Consider the following 19,038-nt stretch of genomic DNA (forward strand, 5'->3'; position numbering starts at 1 on the left):
GGGCTTCCACAGCTGCTGCTTTTTTTCTTTTTTTTTTTTTTTTTTTTTTGAGATGAAGTCTCACTCTGTCACCCAGGGTAGAGTGCAGTGGCACCATGTCTGCTCACTGCAACCTCCACCTCCCAGGTTCAAATGATTCTCCTGCCTCAGCCTCCCAAGTATCTGGGATTACAGGTGCCCACCACCACGCCCAGCTAATTTTTTTATATTTTTAGTGGAGACGGGGTTTCACCATGTTGGTCAGGCTGGTCTTGAACTCCTGACCTCAGGTGATCCGCCCGTCTCCGCTTCCCAAAGTGCTGGGATTACAGCCATGAGCCACTGCACCTGGCCAGTAATGTTTTTTATAGCACATCCCTCCCAGACTGCCCTTACCCTGGATCTAGAATACACTGCATTTAGTTGTGCGATGTCTTTAGGCTCCTTTAATCTAGAGCCTCACTTTGCCTTTGATGACATTGATATTTTTGAAGCATATAGGTCAGTCATTTTTGTAGAATGTATCTTAATTTGGACTTACGTTATCAATGCATTATTTATCAGAACAGCTAAAATGAAAGGAATGTGAGATTGTTTTAAGATTATATTTTGCAATATAATCACCGTGGAATGTCTTAACATTTTTGTACCATTTTTACTTAGAATTTTCTTTGGTTTCTTGCTGATTTTCATTGGAAAAAAATAGATGGAGTTTATTCATAGGCAGGTTCTTAACATTCCTAATAGTAAAACATATTTGCATATTCTTTATTTTCTTGAATCATATAGGAAGGGAAATATAAATTATTAAAGATCTCTCAGTATCTGCATTCACAATAACGTTTTATCAACCTGCTTAGTACCAGTTTAGCAAGATTAATGTTCAGGTTTTTCTAGAGCAAGAGTGTTCTAAAAGTGCCTTACATATTGCAGGTGTTCAAAAATATGTGTTGAAATGAAAAATAGTTTTATTTGAAAACTGAAAGAATTTTTAATGATATTTTTAATTTCTGGAGTCCCATGCCGTCCCAGAACAGGACTTTTCAGTATTATAAAAATGAGAATCTATGTTCTTTTTTTTTTTTTTTTTTTTTGAGACAGAGTCTTACTCTGTCGATCAGCCTGGAGTGCAGTGGCTCGATCTTGGCTCACAGCAACCTTCACTTCCAGGTTCAAGCAATTTTCCTGTCTCAGCCTCTCGAGTAGCTGGGATTACAAGCGCCCACCACCATGCCCACCTAGTTGTGTTTTGTGTGTGTGTGTGTGTGTGTTTTTTTTTCCAAGACAGAGTCTCACTCTGTCGCCTAGGCTGGAGTGCAGTGGCATAATCTCGGCTCACCGCAACCTCCGCCTTCCCGGGTTCAAGCAATTCTCCTGCCTCAGACTCCTTAGTAGCTGGGACTACTGGCATATGCCACCACGCCCAACTAATTTTTTTTTGCAACTCTGCCTCCTGGGTTCAAGTGATTCTCCCACCTCAGCCTCCCGAGTAGCTAGGACCACAAGGGTGCCACCACACCTGGCTAATTTTTGTATTTTTAGTAGAGAGGGGGTTTCACCATGTGTTGGTCAGGCTGGTCTTGAACTTCTGACCTGAAATGATCCACCCACCTCAGCCTCCCAAAGTGCTGGAATTACAAGCGTGAGCCACCACACCTAACTCCTAATTTTTGTATTTTTAGTAGTGATGATGTTTCACCATGTTGGTCAGGCTGGTCTCGAATTCCTGGACTCAGGTGATCTGCCCACCTCTGCCTCCCAAAGTGCTGGGATTACAGGCGTGAGCCACTGTGCCTGACTGAGAATCTATGTTCTTAAGCAGAGAGTATCCAAACATCTCTTGGTCTCAGTCCTGGGCAGGTATAGGTGACAATGTGGCTGAGACTAGCTCTATAAACTAGTCTTCTGCACTTGTTATGGTAATGTAGTATCTACATGTCAAAAAAAATTTTTTTTTCTTTTTTTGTTTTAATTGTGGTAAAATACACATAACATACAATTTATTGTCTTAACCATGTTTGGGTTTTTTTTTTTTTTTTTTTTTTTTTTTTTTTGGACGGAGTTTTGCTCTGTTGCCAGGCTGATGGAGTGCAGTGGCGTGATCTTGGCTCACTGCAACCTCTGCCTCCCAGGTTCAAGCGATTCCCCTGCCTCAGCCTTGCGAGTAGCTGGCACTACAGGCGCATGCCACCACGCCCAGCTAATATTTTTTTGTATTTTAGTAGACACAGGGTTTCACCATGTTCGCCAGAATTGTCTCAATCTCCTGACCTCGTGATCTGCCCATCTCGGCCTCCCAAAGTGCTGGGATCACAGGCCTGAGCCACCGCGCCTGGCTATTTTAACCATTTTTAAGTGTACAGTTCAGGAGTGTTAAGTGCATTCACAATATTCTGTAACCCATCTCCAGAACACTTTTCATCTTGCAAAACTGAAGCTCTATACCCACTAAACAACTACTCCTTGTTCCTCCCAACCCCGATCCCCTGGCAACCACCATTTTACCTCCCATCTGTATGAATTTGGCTACTTGAATCATAATAGTATGTGTCTTTTTGTGACTGTCTTATTTCACCTAGCATAATGTCTTCAAGGTTCATCCTTGTAGTGGCATCAGAATTTTCTTCTTTAAAGATGTCTTTAAAAATTAGCTGGGTTTGGTGGTGGGCTTCTGTAATCCTGGCTACTTGGGAGGCTTAGGCAGGAGATTCACTTGAACCCAGGAAGCAGAGGTTGCAGTGAGCTGAGACTGTACCATTGCATGCCACCTTTGGCAACAAGAACAAAACTCCGTCTCAAAAAAAAAAACAGATATCTTAAAGATAATTAAGTGATTTTCTATTATATTTATATGTCAGATTTTGTTCATCAATGGACACTTGGATTGCTTTCACCTTTGGCTTTTGTGGATAATGCTGCTATGAACATGGGTGTAAAACTATCTCTTTGAGACCCTTCTTTTCATTCTTTGGGGTATATACCCAAAAGTGGAATTACTGGATGATATGATAATTTCACTTTTAATTTTTTGAGGAACTGCCATACTGTTTTCCATAGCAGCTATACCATTTGACATTCCCAGCAAGAGTGCACAAGGGTTCCAGTTTCTCCACATCCTCACCAACATGTGATTTTTTTCAGGGGGCTGGGGTTACATCAAACCCAATTTTGTTTTAAATTTTAACATTTGATTAGGGATAGCATTCTCTCTGCGTATCTCTAGAGAAACAAATTTTGGAAGGCCAGGCGTTGTGGCTCACACCTGTAATCCCAGCGCTTTGGGAGGCCTAGGTGGGCAGATCACGAGGCCATGAATTCGAGACCAACATGGTGAAACTCTCTACTAAACTCTGTCCTAAAAATACAAAAATTAGCTGGGTGTGGTACTCGTGTGCCTATAATCCCAGTTACTCAGGAGGCTGGGGCAGGAGAATCGCTTGAATCCGGAAGGCGGAGGTTGCAGTGAGCTGAGATCACGCCATTGCACTCCAGCCTAGGCGACAGAGCAAGACTCTGTCTCAAAAAAAAATTTTTTTTGGAAGTTCTAAAGTCTGATTTATTATCTCCTCATAGCTGGCACAGTGATGTTTGAGTATGGAATGCGTCTTGGCAGAGAAGTTCGAACTCTCCGGGGACTTGAGAAACAAGGCAACTGTTATCTGGCTGCTCTCAATTGTTTACGACTTATTCGTCCAGAATATGCGTGGATTGTGCAGCCAGCGTCTGGTGCAGTGGTATGAAAACGTTTCATCCTGGAATTTTGGGGTCATTAAATCTACTTGTTTTGGTCCTTTTAAAACTATTATGTCATTTTGCTTGATTTGATTTACAATTTCTACTGAGATATTTGTGAAAAAAACCTATGTTTACAATTCAGTTGTTATATATTACTACCCCTTCAGTTCTCAAGTTCAGAATTATTGTAGGAAGAAATATCGCAGAGTGGTTTTGGAGTTAGACAGACCTGACCCAATTCAGACAAGTTACTTAATCTTTTGTTGTTCAGTTATTCTCTGGCATAAAATATGGATAATACCTACTTTATAGGATTGTTTGGGTATTAATGAGATAATTCAAGTCAATTGCTTAGGACAGTACAGTGCCTGGCCTAGAAAATGTGCTCAGTAAATGGTAGCTGCTTTTATTTCTATTGTGTTTGTTAATGCAGTCTACAGTTACTGTTTTAAAGGACACACACTTTGAGTTCTTCCTATCATACTGATGGGTCAGATACATGCAACTGTTTCTGTTACATATAACTCTGGAACCAAGAAAAATTAGTTGATTTACATGGAGATCAAAATCCCTGTCCTTGGACTCAGTAATATGTTATGGATAAGTTAACAACTTGGCAAAGAACTTCTTTCTTTGTCTCATAGTTACAGTACCTCTGTAAGAACTCTGCTGGTTGAAATAAAAATAATTTCCATTGAGAGAATTTAAGCATAAAAGCTCTGAATCACAATTAATGATATCAAAATAAAATACTGATTTTCACAGCTAAATTGCTTCTTTTGTTTTATCAGTATGATCGCCCTGGAGCATCCCCTAAGAGGAATCATGATGGAGAATGCACAGCTGCCCCCAGTGAGTCAGGAGTCTCACACTGGTTCTTTGCTAGACAGTAGTAATATTGTTATTGTTAGTTATATTATGATAGAAATATGTAGTTAAATAAGTTACATATAGTAGTAATATATAAATGTTATAATAGTAACAGTTGCCCTTGTAAAACACAGGTTTTAACTGCAGGCATCTATCATACAGATTCTCGTTTTCAATAAGTATACTGGATTCTTTTTCTGGAGATTTGTCACAATTTGAAAAAACTCCCAATTGAACCACATAGCCTAGAAATACTGAAAAAGTTAAGGAAGCCAGGTGTGGTGGCTCAGACCTATAATCCCAGCGCCTTGGGAGGCCGAGGCAGGTGGATCACCTGAGGTCAGGTGTTCAAGACCAGCCTGGTCAACGTAGCGAAACCCCTTCTCTACTAAAAATACAAAAATTAGCTGGGCAGTAGTGGCCCTCACCTGTAATTCCCGCTACTCAGGAGGCTGAGGCAGGAGAATCGCTTGAACCCAGGAAGTGGAGATTGCAATGAGCTGAGATTGTGCCACTGCATTCCAGCCTGGACGACAGAGTGAGACTCCGCCTCAAAAAAAATCACGTTTAGTGGGACTCATATGAAGTGTCAGTAGTGATGCTGGAAGTGCTCCCAAGGAGCAGAAAAAAGTCATAACATGACAAGAAAGAGTTGAACTGCTTGATATCTACTGTAGATTGAGGCTGGCAGCTGAGGTTGCCTGCCATTTCAAGAAAAATGAATCCAGTGTAAGGAACGTTGTGAAAAAAAAAAAAAGAAGAGAAAATTTGTGAAGCTATTGCTTCAGCTTCGCCAGTAGGTACAAAAACCTTGTACTTTTTGCAAAATACGTTTTTATCTCATGTTGAAAATCCAGCTTTTATGTGAGTACAGTATTGATATAAAAAAGGCATACCTATAGACTCTAACATGATTTTCAAAACAAGTTATTACACAACAACTTAAAGCAAAAGGAAGGTAAAAGATTAAAGCTGGAGAATTTAATGCCAGCAAAGAATGGTTTGACAATTTAAGAAAGAGATACAGCTTTTAAAATGTCAAGATACAGGAGAAGCAGCTTCTGCTGACCAAGAAGCAGCAGATGAGTTCCCAGACACTATTAAGGAAAATCACTGAGGGGAAACGACATTTGCCTAAACATGTTTGTTTGCTTTTGCTTTTGTTTTTGTTTTTGAAACAGGGTATCACTCTGTTACCTAGGCTGCAACGCAGTGGCACAATCATGGCTTACTGCAGCCTCAAACTCCTGGACTCAAGCAATCCTCGTACCTCGGACTCCCATAGTGCTGGGACTACAGGCATGAGCCACTGTGCCTGCCTTCCCTATGATTTTCTTAATAACATTTTCTTTTAAGAGTACAGTATAGGCCAGGTGCGGTGGCTCATGCCTGTAATCCCTGCACTTTGGGAGGCTGAGGCGGGCGGATCACCTGGGGTCAGGAGTTCAAGACCAGCCTGGTCAGCAATGATGAAACCCTGTGTCTACTAAAACTACAAAAAATTAGCCAGGCGTGGTGGCGGGTGCCTGTAATCCCAGTTACTCAGGAGGCTGAGGCAGTAGAATTGCTTGAATTCGGGAGACTTAGGTCGCGGTGAGCCGAGATCACGCCACTGCACTCCAGCCTAGGCAACAAGAGCAAGACTCCGTCTCAAAACAACCACAACCAAGAGTACGGTATATAGGCCAGGCATGGTGGCTCATGCCTATAATCCCAGCACATTGGGAGGCCGAGGCAGACGGATCACCTGAGGTTGGGAGTTCGAGACCAGCGTGACCAACATGGAGAAACCCTGTCTCTACTAAAAATAAAAAATTAGTTGGGCGTGGTGGCGCATGCCTGTAATCCCAGCTACTTGGGAGGCTGAGGCAGGAGAATCACTTGTACCCAGGAGGCAGAGGTTGCAGTGAGCCGAGATTGTGCCATTGCACTCTAGCCTGGGCAACAAGGGTGAAACTCTGTCTCAAAAAAAAAAAAAAAAAAAAAGGATAGTATATTATATAAAATACAAAATATGTGTGAATTGACTGTTTAGGTTGTCAGTAAGGCTTCTGGTCAGTAGTCAGCTATTAGTAGCTAAGTTTTTGGGTAATGAAACGTTATATGCAGAGTTTCAACTGCTCAGGAGTCAGCATCCCTAACCCCTGCATTGTTCAGGGGTCAACTATACATGTAATTTAGACAGTAGTTATATTGTAACATATATAGTTACACTGTTATATACTACATATAGTAGTAACATTGTTATATACTATATATATTATATACAATAATGACATTGCTGTAAAAATATTGTAAAGTTCCTTCTTTTTAGTTTATTTTCAGCATTCTAATCTGCTAAAGGTTGTCTGGTAGCACTTCTAAAATGTTGTACAACAGTAAGAGAAATGAAAATGCTTAAATAAGAGTGTGGTTTTTTCTTGTATGCTGTATTTAAATTAGCTTAGTTCCAAGTTTTTTTTATCAGGTTCTTTTGCTATTACCACAGAGGCATGACATCCTTCCATAAACAGCCAAGGCTCTAGATTTGGACACACCTGGTTTTAATTCTGCCTCTCACAGTTTGGTCATATTTCTTTCTTACTGATAGAGATGACAGACAGTATTTCACAATTATAATGGTTAAATGAGGCCAGGTGCAGTGGCTCACGCCTTGTAATCCCAGCATTTTGGGAGGCCAAGGTAGGAAGATTGTTTGAGCTCAGGAGTTTAAGACCAGCCTGGGCAACTATAGCAAGACCCTGTAGAAGAAAATTCTTTTGGCCAGGCATGGTGGCTCACATCTGTAATCCCAGCACTTTGGGAGGCCAAGGCAGATGGATCACAAGGTCAGGAGATCGAGACCATCCTGGCCAACATGGTGAAACCCTGTCTCTACTAAAATACAAAAAATTAGCCAGACTTCTTGGTGCACACCTGTCGTCCCATCTACTCAGGAGGCTGAGGCGGGGGAATTGCTTGAACCCGGGAAGTGGAGATTACAGTGAGCCAAGATCGTGCCACTGCACTCCAGCCTGGCAACAAAGCGAGACTCCATCTTAAAAAAAAAAAAGAAAAGAAAAATGTTTTTTTTAGGCCAGGCATAGTGGCTCATGCCTGTAATCCCAGCACATTGGGTGGCTGGGGTGGCTGAGGTGGCTGGATCACCTGAGGTCAGGAGTTTAAAAACAGCCTGGCCAACATGGTGAAACTCCATGTCTACTAAAAATACAAAACTTAGCTGGGCATGGTGGTGCCCGCCTGTAATCCCAGCTACTTGGAAGGCTGAGGCAGGAGAATCACATGAACCCAAGAGGCAGAGGTTGCAGCGAGCCAAGATCATGCCACTGCACTCCGGCCTGGGTGACAGAGAGAGATTTGTTTTCTTAAAAAAAAAAAAAAAAGTTTAAAGAGTTAAATGAAATTACATGTAGTACCTTGTAAGCACCTTCTCAGCTGCATTTGTTAAAATACTTTGATTTGACATGGGATATTGCATAATTTGTTTAAGTTAGCGTTTATTTAGTTCCCTGTTTTCTCCTTCCTTCATGCATTTGGAAATTAGATTGAATGTTATTTAATGTTCAGTGGAAATTGACAGGCTGAGTTAATCTAGTGGATACTTCTTTGTATTTTGGGAGTTCAAAATATTTTTCTTTGATGTATAGCAAATCGACAAATTGAAATCCTGGAACTGGAAGATCTGGAGAAAGAGTGTTCCTTGGCTCGTATCCGCCTCACTTTGGCTCAGCATGATCCATCAGCGGTTGCAGTTGCCGGTAGGAATTCAAGAGTTAAAGCCTCTGACTTGTCAGCACTAAGAGCACATTTTAGGTCAAGGCAGTGTATGTAGCATGCTAGATGGGTATAAAGCATGGGTTGTTACTCAGAGATACTCATCAACAAAGCAAAATCTTTGGTTTCATTTGTGTCTGCCTTGGCTACACAAAATAATCTTTTTCCATTTTCACAGGAAGTTCATCAGCAGAGGAGATGGTCACTCTCTTGGTTCAGGCGGGCCTCTTTGACACTGCCATATCACTCTGTCAGACTTTTAAGCTTCCCTTAACACCAGTCTTTGAAGGACTTGCCTTCAAGTATGTATAAAATTATCTTTTTATAGTCTTTTATAATGCAAATATATTATCCTCTTGCTTAGTGTGAAGCAGTCGTCATAAGCCAAGTAGCCTGTATACCATTTGTGGTTTGAAGAAGTGTTTTGTTTAATCCATCCAAGCATTCTTAAAAAGAATTTCAGCCGGGCGCCGTGGCCCATGCCTGTAATCCCAGCACTGGGAGGCAGAGGCAGGCAGATCACCTGAGGTCAGGAGTTTGAGACCAGCCTGGCCAACATGGCGAAACCCCGTACCTACTAAAAATACAAAAAATTAGCAGGGCGCAGTGGTGGGCGCCTGTGATCCCAGCTACTTGGGAGGCTGAGGCAGGAGAATCGCTTGAACATGGGAGGCGGAGGTTGTAGTAAGCCAAGATCACGCCATTGCTCTCCAGTCTGGGTGACAGAGCGAGACTGCATCTCAGGAAGAAAAAAAGAAAAAAAGAAGAATTTCTTGGCCAGGCACTGTGGCTCACATCAGTAATCCTAATACTTTGTGAGGCTGAGGTGGGTGGATCACTTGAGACCAGCCTGGCCAACATGGTAAAACCCTGTCTGTACTAAAAATACAAAAATTAGCCAGGTATGGTGGCACACAACAGTAATTTCAGCCTCTCAAGAGGCTGAGGCACAAGAATCGCTTGAACTTGGGAGGCGGAGGTTGCAGTGAGCTGAGATCGCGTCTCTGCACTCGAGCCTGGGCAACAAAGCGAGACTCTGTTTCAAAAAAAAAAAAAAAAAGTTTGTGAATTAGAAATATTTTGAACTTTCAGAATTTTTCAGCTGGGTGCAGTGGTGTACACCTGTAACGTCAGCACGTTGGGAGGCCAAGGTGGGCAGATCACTTGAGGTCAGGAGTTCGAGACCTGCCTGGCCAACATGACGAAACCCCATCTCTACTAAAAATACAAAAATTAACCAGGAGAGGTGGTGCGTGCCTGTAATCCCAGTTACTTGGGAGGCTGAGGCAGGAGAATCGCTTGAGTCCGGGAGACGGAGGATACAGTGAGTTGAGATTGCACCACTTCACTCCAGCCTGGGCAACAGAGTGAGACTCCATCTTAATTAAAAAAAAAAAAAAAAGAGGCTAGGTGCGGTGGCTCATGCCTGTTATCCCAGCACTTTGGGAAGCCAAGGCGGGCAGATCACGAGGTCAGGAGATCAAGAGCATCTTGGCTAACATGGTGCAACCCCATCTCTACTAAATATACAAAAAATTAGCCAGGCATGGTGGCATGCGCCTATAGTCTCAACTATTCGGAAGGCTGAGGTAGGAGAATCACTTGAACCTGGGAGGCAGAGGTTGCAGTAAGCCGAGATTGCGCCACTGCACTCCAGCCTGGGTGACAGAGTGAGACTCCATCTCAAAAAAAAAAAGAAAAGAATTTTTCATCATTAATTTTATCTTGGAAGTAAATTGTCTCTTAATGCTTACTGATGTCCTTGTAGGTATCCAGTAGTGTGACTTGAGGAAGAGATGATTCAATATTCCAGTAGTGAATTCAGCAAAATACTAGAGATGAAGTTTTCATCTTATCTCTCTAGTTTTAGTATCAAATTAAAGTGGTACGTTTCAGCGTTCAGTTTTCAAGTGTGGAACTATTTTCATTTCAGATGCATCAAATTGCAATTTGGAGGAGAGGCAGCACAAGCAGAAGCCTGGGCCTGGCTAGCAGCCAATCAGCTCTCATCTGTCATCACTACTAAGGAGTCAAGGTACAGCCCTGGTGTTCATCCAACTCTGGGTGGTTCTGCCTTTCTCAAAGCTGTAACTGTCTTTCTCTGATTAAATTGTCCTACATAGATCATTTCACTTTTTTCTTTCTTTTTGGCTAAGTTTTTGTAGGGGCTGTAAAGTTTATAATTAAGGTGACATCATGTCATTTATTGTCCAAACTAGGATGTCTTTGCCTATGAAATGTCTCCTCCATAACCCCCTCCTCAAAGACTTATTGTATCATATCAGGAAAGGGTAATCTTACACGCAAAAATCTGTATTTACTTGGTTTCAGAGTATTATCCTCCTTTTTTCTCCCATTACTTCCATTGAGCAGTCACTGCATGGTGTCGTCACAGTGTCTTCTTATAGCTTGTCTCCAGCTGCTGTTCAGCAGTCTGTCACCCATCAGCCCCCATCATCCACCATACCTTCTTCAGATCTCCTCTGTTCGTATACTTCCCCAGTGCACCCACTTAGTGTCCACGTAAATGTACTTCAGCTTCTTCAGAAACCTTCTCTAACATCCCTAACCCTCAGTAAGCTTCCCTTTCTGAACTGCATTTGCACTTGGTATTATACAGCTTAGCACTTTAGAGTGATAGCATTTTAGAATTTGGAAGTTCTCTGACATTAGTTTTCAACCCCTAAATTAGCACATCAGAATAACTGATTAAAATACGTATTATGAGAAATCACCCTAGTCTTCTAAGTTAGAACTTCTGCATGATTCTAATGCTTGATCAGGTTTGCGAACCAGTGTTCTGAACCACTTTCTTGTTTCATAAATGCAGAAACAAAGGAGTTAAATGAATTATGTATTAATAGCCAAACAAATACGTTTGTTTACTAAATACTTTTGTTTACTACATACTAAATACGTTAGTGGGAGAGGAATATATGAACCCAAGACATTTAGTTTCTAGTACTATCGCCTAAGTCACATTAGCCCGAATAATATTTGTTCCCATTTAGCTATATTATTCAGTCGTGAATGTCTAAAGCTTTCCTTGTAAGGCTGGGCATGGTGACTCCTGCCTGTAATCCCAACACTTACAGATCACTTTAGCTCAGGAGTTTAATATCAGCGTGGACAACATAGCAAGTCCTTGTCTCTACAAAACATAAACAAGATTAGCCAGGCATAGTGGTGCATGCCTGTATTCCCATCTATTTAGGAAGCTAAAATGGGAGAATCTGGGGCAGAGGCTGCAGTGAGCTGAGATCACACCCCTGCACTCCAGCCTGGGTGACAGAGCAAGACCCTGTCTCAAAACAAAGTTTTCCTAGTAAATACATGCTTTGAATGGTACTCAAAATAGCTATTAAGAATCTGAAACTCATTAGTCATTTTTGGTTTTTTCAAGTGCTACAGATGAAGCATGGCGACTATTATCAACTTACCTGGAAAGGTACAAAGTCCAGAATAACTTGTATCACCACTGTGTAATCAACAAGCTCTTGTCTCATGGAGTGCCTCTACCTAATTGGCTTATAAACAGTTACAAGGTAAGTGGATTATAACTTGTACAGAGTAAGAACCCACTCTTTGTCATTCTGGATAATTTCATGAGATGATTAAAAATATGACTGCCATGGCTCATACCTGTCATGCCCACACATTGGGAGGCCAACAGGGGAGGGTGGCTTGAGCCCAGGAGTTTGAGACCAGCTCAGGCAACATAGGGAAACCCCATCTCTATTTAAATTTAAAAATATATAAAGAAAAAGAAAAAGATGGGGTGATAACTTATGGGAACATATTGACTTATGTACTTTGAGAAGCTTTTCATCATAGCTAAAACCATAAGAACAATTCAGGTTCATTTCCACAGTACTACTGTGTATTTAGATTTGAAGTTTCATAGGTTAGTAATTAGGTTAATGACTACTATTATATTCACTGAACAGTGAGTTTATATTTAGAACAATGAGCATATGCATGACACAGGATTTACTATTCATACCTCAAAAAACCCACAGGAATGGGTGGAGTACTTTTCAAATAATGTAACAGTATGGCTGGTCTGAGTGCAGTGGTGTTCACAACTAATTGAGCACAACCAGTTTCCAATTGGTTCCTTCTCCACTCCCACTGTTTCACCTGACTATTAAAAATCAAACACAGGTTCTTAGACTGTCTGCATCAGAATTATTCAAATGGCAGGCTTCTTCAAAGTACAGATTCCTCATCCTAGATTTATATAATCAGATTATCTCAGGCTAGGAGCCAGAAATCTATGTTTTAAGAAGCTCCTAATTTGATTTTGATGCATGCTAAAGTTTGGGAACTTCTGCATCTGAACCACCTTGAGTAGGGTAAGGAAAGAGAAAATCTAAAGGTTAAAATCAGGAAAGTTTTTTTTTTTTAAGGTAGAAAGGAGGCCGGGCGCGGTGATTCACACCTGTAAACCCAGCACTTTGGGAGGCCAAGGCAGGCAGATCACCTGAGGTCAGGAGTTCGAGACCAGCCTGGCCAACATGGTGAAACCCCATCTCCACTAAAAATACAAAAATTAGCTGGGTGTGATGGTGCGTGCCTGTAATCTCAGCTACTCCAGAGGTGGAGGTTACAGTGATCTGAGGTTGCACCACTGTCCTCCAGCCTGGGCGACAGACTCTGTCTCGAAATAAATAAATAAATAAATAAATAAATAAATAAGAAAATAGGGAAGGCAGCTAAGATGGTAAAGGTAAGATTGTGATCAAATCAGAATATAGAAAGCATACTTAATTAATAGAGCTCTTCCAAATAGAGACTTCAGATTTAAAGTTGGTGATTCTTTGAACTTATTTTGCGTTTGTCATTCATATATTTCTTATTATGTGAATATATTGTCACTTTAGTATTCAGGAAAAGTTTATTGACTTTACAACTGTGGAAGCTGAAGTGGAAAGAAGTTAAAGTATGTCTTAGGTCATAAAACAGGGGAAGAAGGCTATTTAACAGATAGGGCCTCCCAAACTGCCTAAAAGTAACGGCTCTTAGGAATTCAGCTTTTTTTTTTTCCTAACTCCCCAGATTTGTTATCAGCTCTTATCCTAAGATATAGATGAGTAAACCAAGCCACTGGTTTAATTATGTTGAGAAATACAAATGTTAGGGAATCAGCCACTCAGCGTTCTTTGGTCAGTACTAAAAATTCTTAATCACCGACTTTTCACAGAAGGTTGACGCTGCTGAATTACTTCGTTTATACTTAAACTATGACCTTTTAGAAGAAGCTGTGGATTTGGTGTCAGAATATGTGGATGCTGTATTGGGTAAAGGACATCAATACTTCGGAATTGAGGTAGGCATATACAAATGGTCCCCAATTTACAATGGTTTGACTTATGATTTTTCAACTTTACAATGGTTTGAAAGTGATGAACGTTTATGAGAAACCATACTTTAAAATACTCATGGCTGGGCACAGTGACTCACGCCTATAATCCCAGCACTTTGGGAGGCCGAGGCGGACAGATGCCTGAGGTCAGGAGTTCGAAACCAGCCTGGCCAACATGGTGAAGCCCCGTCTCTACTAAAAATACAAAAATTAGCCAGACGCGGTAGTGTACACTTGTAATCCCAGCTACTCAGGAGGCCGAGGCAGGAGAATCACTTAAACCTGGGAGGCAGAGGTTGCAGTGAGCAGAGATCACACCACTGCACTCCAGCCTGGGCAACAGAGCGAGACTGTCTCAAAAATAAATAAATAAATAAATAAACAAAATACTCATACAACTGTTCAGTTTTTCACTTGCAGTACAGTATTCAATAAGTTACACAAGATATTCAACAGTGTATTATAAAGTAGGCTTTCTGTTAGATGATTTTGCCCAACTTTATAGGTCAATGTTAAGCATGCTGAGCATGGTTAAGTAGGCTATAGGCTAAGCTGTGATGTTCATTAGGTTAGGTGCATTTTCAACCTATGATATTTTCAACTGATAATGGGTTTATTGGAAAACAAACCCATCATAAGTTGAGGAACATCTGTATAGTTGTATATATAGATATATATAGATAGATAGACATAGATATAGATAGATATATATATTTTTTTTTTTTAGCCGAGTCTTGCCCAGCCCCCAAGCTGGAGTGCAGTGGTGCAACCTCCGCTTACTAGCTCACTGCAGCCTCCGTCTCCTGGGTTCAAGTGATTCTCCTGCCTTAGCCTCCTGAGTAGCTGAGATTACAGGCACCTGCCACCACATCCAGCTAACTTTTTAATATTTTTAGTAGAGACAGGGTTTCACCATGTTGGCCAGGCTCGTCTCGGAACTCCTAACCGGAAGTTATCTATCCCCCTCGGGCTCCCAAAGTGCTGGAATTACCCACAGGAGCCACCACGCCCGGCCTAGGCATTTCCTTTTATTACCATGCTATGTAAGGTGAGAATCTGAGAGTAAATTGAATTATATATTAGTGTATTTAACCATTACTATCTGTAGTTATACAACTAAATATTGACACTCTAGGAGTCTCTAGTCTCCTGTTTATAAAATAGGAATTTCATCTTTATCAAAATAATATGGCATTAGGATTCAGTGGAGAGAGGTAAACAAAATGGTATTGTGTGTATGCAGGGACTGTGTTAAGTCTCTACAAGCATTTTCTTATTTAATCCTTATAGCAGCCTTATGAGGGATGTTTTAATTTTATATTTTTTAACCCATGAGGGAACAGGCTTAGAGGTTAAGTTATCACAGGCTCACACAGATGGTAAATATAATAGAAGAGCCAGGTCTAAATAGGTGTAGTTAACTACAGCTTCAACCCTCATGAAATCAGCCAGGTGCAACAGCTCACACCTGTAATCCTAGCACTTTGGGAGGTCAAGGTGGGAGGATCATTTAAACCTAGGGGTTCAAGACCAGCCTTGGCAACATAGAACCGATATCTACAAAAAATAGAAAAAAATTAGCTGGTCACGGTGGTGCATGCCTGTAGTCCCAGCTATGTGGGAAGCTGAGGTGGGAAGATCACATAAGCCCTGGAGGTTGAGGGTACAGTGAGCTGTGATCATGCCACTACACTCCAGCCTGAGTGACAGAGTGAGACCCTGTCTCAAAAAAAGAGAAAGTTGACATGAAATTATTATTATTTTTTTTAATTTTTATGTTTTTTCCAAGATGGAGTCTCGCTCTGTCACCCAGGCTTGAGTGCAGTGGCACGATCTCGGCTCACTGCAACCTCCATCTACCGGGTTCAAGCAATTCTTCAGCCTCAGCCTCCCGAGTAGCTGGGACTACAAGTGCCTGCCATCGCACCCAGCTAATTTTTGTATTTTTAGTAGGGATGGGGTTTCACCATATTGGCTAGGCTGGTCTCGAACTCCTGACCTTGTGATCCGCCCACCTTGGCCTCCCAAAACGCTGGGATTACAGGCCCAACTGACAAGAATTTTTAAATACATTTAATTTAACCAAAAAAATGACAAGTTTCCCAATTGGAGAAAAGAGGGTTCCCATTGTGTGCGTGCACATGTATACACACAGTTTCTTGTGGGGAAAAAAAAAGCATTTTATTTGGCCAGGCGCAGTGGCTCACTTTGGGAGGCCAAGGCAGGTGGATCACTTGAGGCCAGGAGTTCGAGACCAGCCTGGCCAACATGGTGAAACCCCATCTCTACTAAAAATAAAAATAAAAACATTAGGCATGCTGGTGCACATCTGTAGTCCAGCTACTCGGGGGAGGCTGAGGCACAAGAATCGCTTGAGCCCAGGAGGCGGATGTTGCAGTGAGCTGAGATCGTGCCACTGCACTCAGCCTGAGCGACAGAGCGAGACCGTCTCAAAAAAAAAAAAAAAAGGACATTTTATTCTACAGAGTCCTATGAAAGCAACTACCCAGAAGAAATGGTACACTTTGCAGACTGTTTTCAAATAAACATTTTCCTTTTAGTTTCCACTGTCCGCAACAGCCCCAATGGTGTGGCTTCCATACTCCTCTATTGATCAGCTTCTCCAGGCTCTGGGGGAGAACAGTGCCAACAGTCACAACATCGCAGTAAGTCAGCCCTTTCATGAGATGTCTTCTGTAAGCCCCTGCACAGCAGTTACACCTTCCAGCTTGATCTTCAATTCTCTGGGATTAGAAAGGGAGGGCAAAAGCCTAGTTTTGTCCCTTAGCAAACTGCCCAATCCCTTTATAGATAAGGCAAAGGATCTAAGCAATAGGGTCGAGAAAACGTAATGAGGAACTGTGTAAGTGTTAATTATACAGAGACAAATGGCAAGCAGTCGGTCCATCCTTTCAAGGGTTTAGTTTGGTAGGGCAGACCCTACAGGGTAAACAGGTACTTGAAATACAGTGTGATAGGCCGGACACGGTGGCTCACACCTATAATCCCAGCACTTTGGGAGGCTGAGACAGGCAGATCACCTGAGAGGTCAGGAGTTCGAGACCAGCTTTGCCAACATGGTGGAACCCCGTTTCTACTAAATATACAAAAATTAGCCGGACATGGTGGCGGGAGCCTGTAATCCCAGCTACTCGGGAGACTGAGGCAGGAGAATCGCTTGAACCTGGGAGGCGGATGTTCCAGTGAGCCGAGATTGCACCACTGCACTCCAGCCTGGACGGCAGAGTGAGACTCCATTTCCCCGACCCCCCAAAAAAGAAAGAAATACAGTGTGATAAATTATCACTGTCCTGAGGGAAGTTGGCATATATAACAACATTTCTCAGGAGTCATATATTTGCTCTGCTTGCCTTAACATAAAAAACAATAGTGTTTCCTTTGCTCAGAGTCATTATAGTGATGGCTTATTTTGTTTACCAGTGAGATAGAGTGCCTCCTGAGCCTATCTAAAATATTAGTTCTCTATTTCACTTGGCAGCTAATAACTAGTTACATCAGATGCAGTACCTCTGGTTCTAAGAAAAGAGCTAGTGATCCTTTATTAGAAATACTGGTATAATTTCCATACTTAGAAAATTCATTCAGAAAATGAGATTGAAATGTTGTATGTAACAGAGAGGCCTAGTTTTATCAGTAGGGTCACAGAGGAGAATCCTATACCAAATGGTGATTTTATGAAGCAGAGTGGCTAACATCTTTATAAGGTGGAATCTGTTTGTTGAAGTCAAAGTGATTAATAACTTCAATCTTTTTCCATTGTTGAGCTGTTCTGTAATGTTTTCCTTCTTTTCTCTTATAGCTGTCCCAGAAGATACTTGACAAATTGGAGGACTACCAGCAAAAAGTTGATAAGGCAACACGGGATTTATTATATCGTCGGACCTTGTGATCTGGATTGTTACCTAGCCTTTGTAACCGCTTGGTGCCTCTTAGGGCTTAAGACTACCCTACAGGAACCCTGTACTCAAGGCCAATTTTTGTAACTCTAAATGATGTGTACAACATTCAAGTCTGCATTCTGCACAAGATAGGAGGGCGGAAGAGTCAGAGGACCCTGTGCTTGCTGGTGGTGCTAACACAATTTCTGGTGTTGAACCTTGGTCTCAAATAGCTGCTTTTGTATATGATCCACAAGCTTTTTTAGAGTTTATATTTTTTTAAACTACCGAAGACATTCATTATCTGCAAATTAAGACCCATGTTCACTTTCCAAAATAGCTGAGGGTTGTTGGCTTGTTGTAGCTGACCACCAAAAGCAGTCACTGCAGATCTTTTAATTCTTCCCTATCACCTTTTGTATTTTAATGCAATTATTTTGGTCCAGAACTGACATGTATTTTCTGTATTGTACACAAAGGCTAATAATTTTGCATACTCTTATTTATTTTGGAGGTTTTGTATGATCTTCAATCAAGTATTAAATAATTTGCCTAGATTAAGCCTAAAATGATGACCAGCTAATTAAAGAAAATATTTTGAATCTGGTTCTGAGCTAAAGTTAAGTAAATTCTTAGCTAAGAAAAAATTGGAAATCCATCATCTATATTAACAACAGATTCTCAGAGTAAATTGTTAACTTCTATGATTTATGATAATCAAGCTGGACTTGATCATACAAGTTAGTCTCATAATGTATTGGACCAAAATATAAACTTCATTGGTCAGATTCAGAAGCATTTATGCTCACAAGTTTTGTGAAAGTGAAAAATAATAAAATCATCTTGGATTTTATTCTATATATTAAAATTTATCTTTTAAGGAAACAATCTGTATACTACTTGCTTGTATAGCCTTTTGACCCTTCTTGAGTTTTTCATAAGCCTTTAATTTTTATACTTTCAATACCATATTTACATTATATGTTTTAATTAACAATGTGAGTTTCTCTGTGGTGCTGTTGTTGGTAGATGCTGAGGTGTGTGATTCTTTTTTTTCATTTTAGCTCTACTATGATTAATGTGAGGCATTTGGTGCAATTAGGGACTGGGAGAGCGCCTGTCCTCCCAGCTCTCTAAACCTGTGGCTTTCAACGACAGTAAGAAAGACATTTTGACCTATATACACATATATAAACAAAAGTTTCACAAAATTTGTATCCTCACCTACTGTGTATCCTGATGTTTTCATGAGTGACTAATGGATCATAACCCATAGTATGAAAACATCAAGAGCCAGGCGTGGTGGCTCACTCCTATAATCCCAGCACTTTGGGAAGCTGAGACAGGCGGATCACTTGAGATCAGGAGTTCAAGACCAACATGGCAAAACCACATCTTTCAAAACAAAAATTAGCT

General features: G+C 41.2%; 1 protein-coding gene across 3 annotated transcripts in view; it reads left to right on the plus strand.

Annotated features, from left to right (window-relative positions):
• Positions 1-18,507, plus strand: part of NUP160 (nucleoporin 160) — a 71,005-nt gene extending 52,498 nt beyond the window's left edge. For all 3 annotated transcript variants that reach the window (XR_012423221.1, XM_005577914.5, XM_074013610.1), the window contains exons 28-36: positions 3,553-3,713; positions 4,506-4,566; positions 8,232-8,342; positions 8,537-8,660; positions 10,292-10,393; positions 11,762-11,903; positions 13,562-13,687; positions 16,285-16,389; positions 17,544-18,507. Coding sequence is in view for 2 of the 3 variants with exons in the window: in XM_005577914.5 (XP_005577971.1) it covers positions 3,553-3,713; positions 4,506-4,566; positions 8,232-8,342; positions 8,537-8,660; positions 10,292-10,393; positions 11,762-11,903; positions 13,562-13,687; positions 16,285-16,389; positions 17,544-17,633 (1,022 nt within the window). In the remaining variant the exon portion in view is untranslated. The remainder of the gene's footprint in view (positions 1-3,552; positions 3,714-4,505; positions 4,567-8,231; positions 8,343-8,536; positions 8,661-10,291; positions 10,394-11,761; positions 11,904-13,561; positions 13,688-16,284; positions 16,390-17,543) is intronic.
• The last annotated feature ends 531 nt before the right edge of the window (positions 18,508-19,038 follow it).

Source organism: Macaca fascicularis, chromosome 14 (assembly GCF_037993035.2).
Source record: "Macaca fascicularis isolate 582-1 chromosome 14, T2T-MFA8v1.1".
NCBI classification, from domain to species: Eukaryota; Metazoa; Chordata; class Mammalia; order Primates; family Cercopithecidae; genus Macaca; species Macaca fascicularis.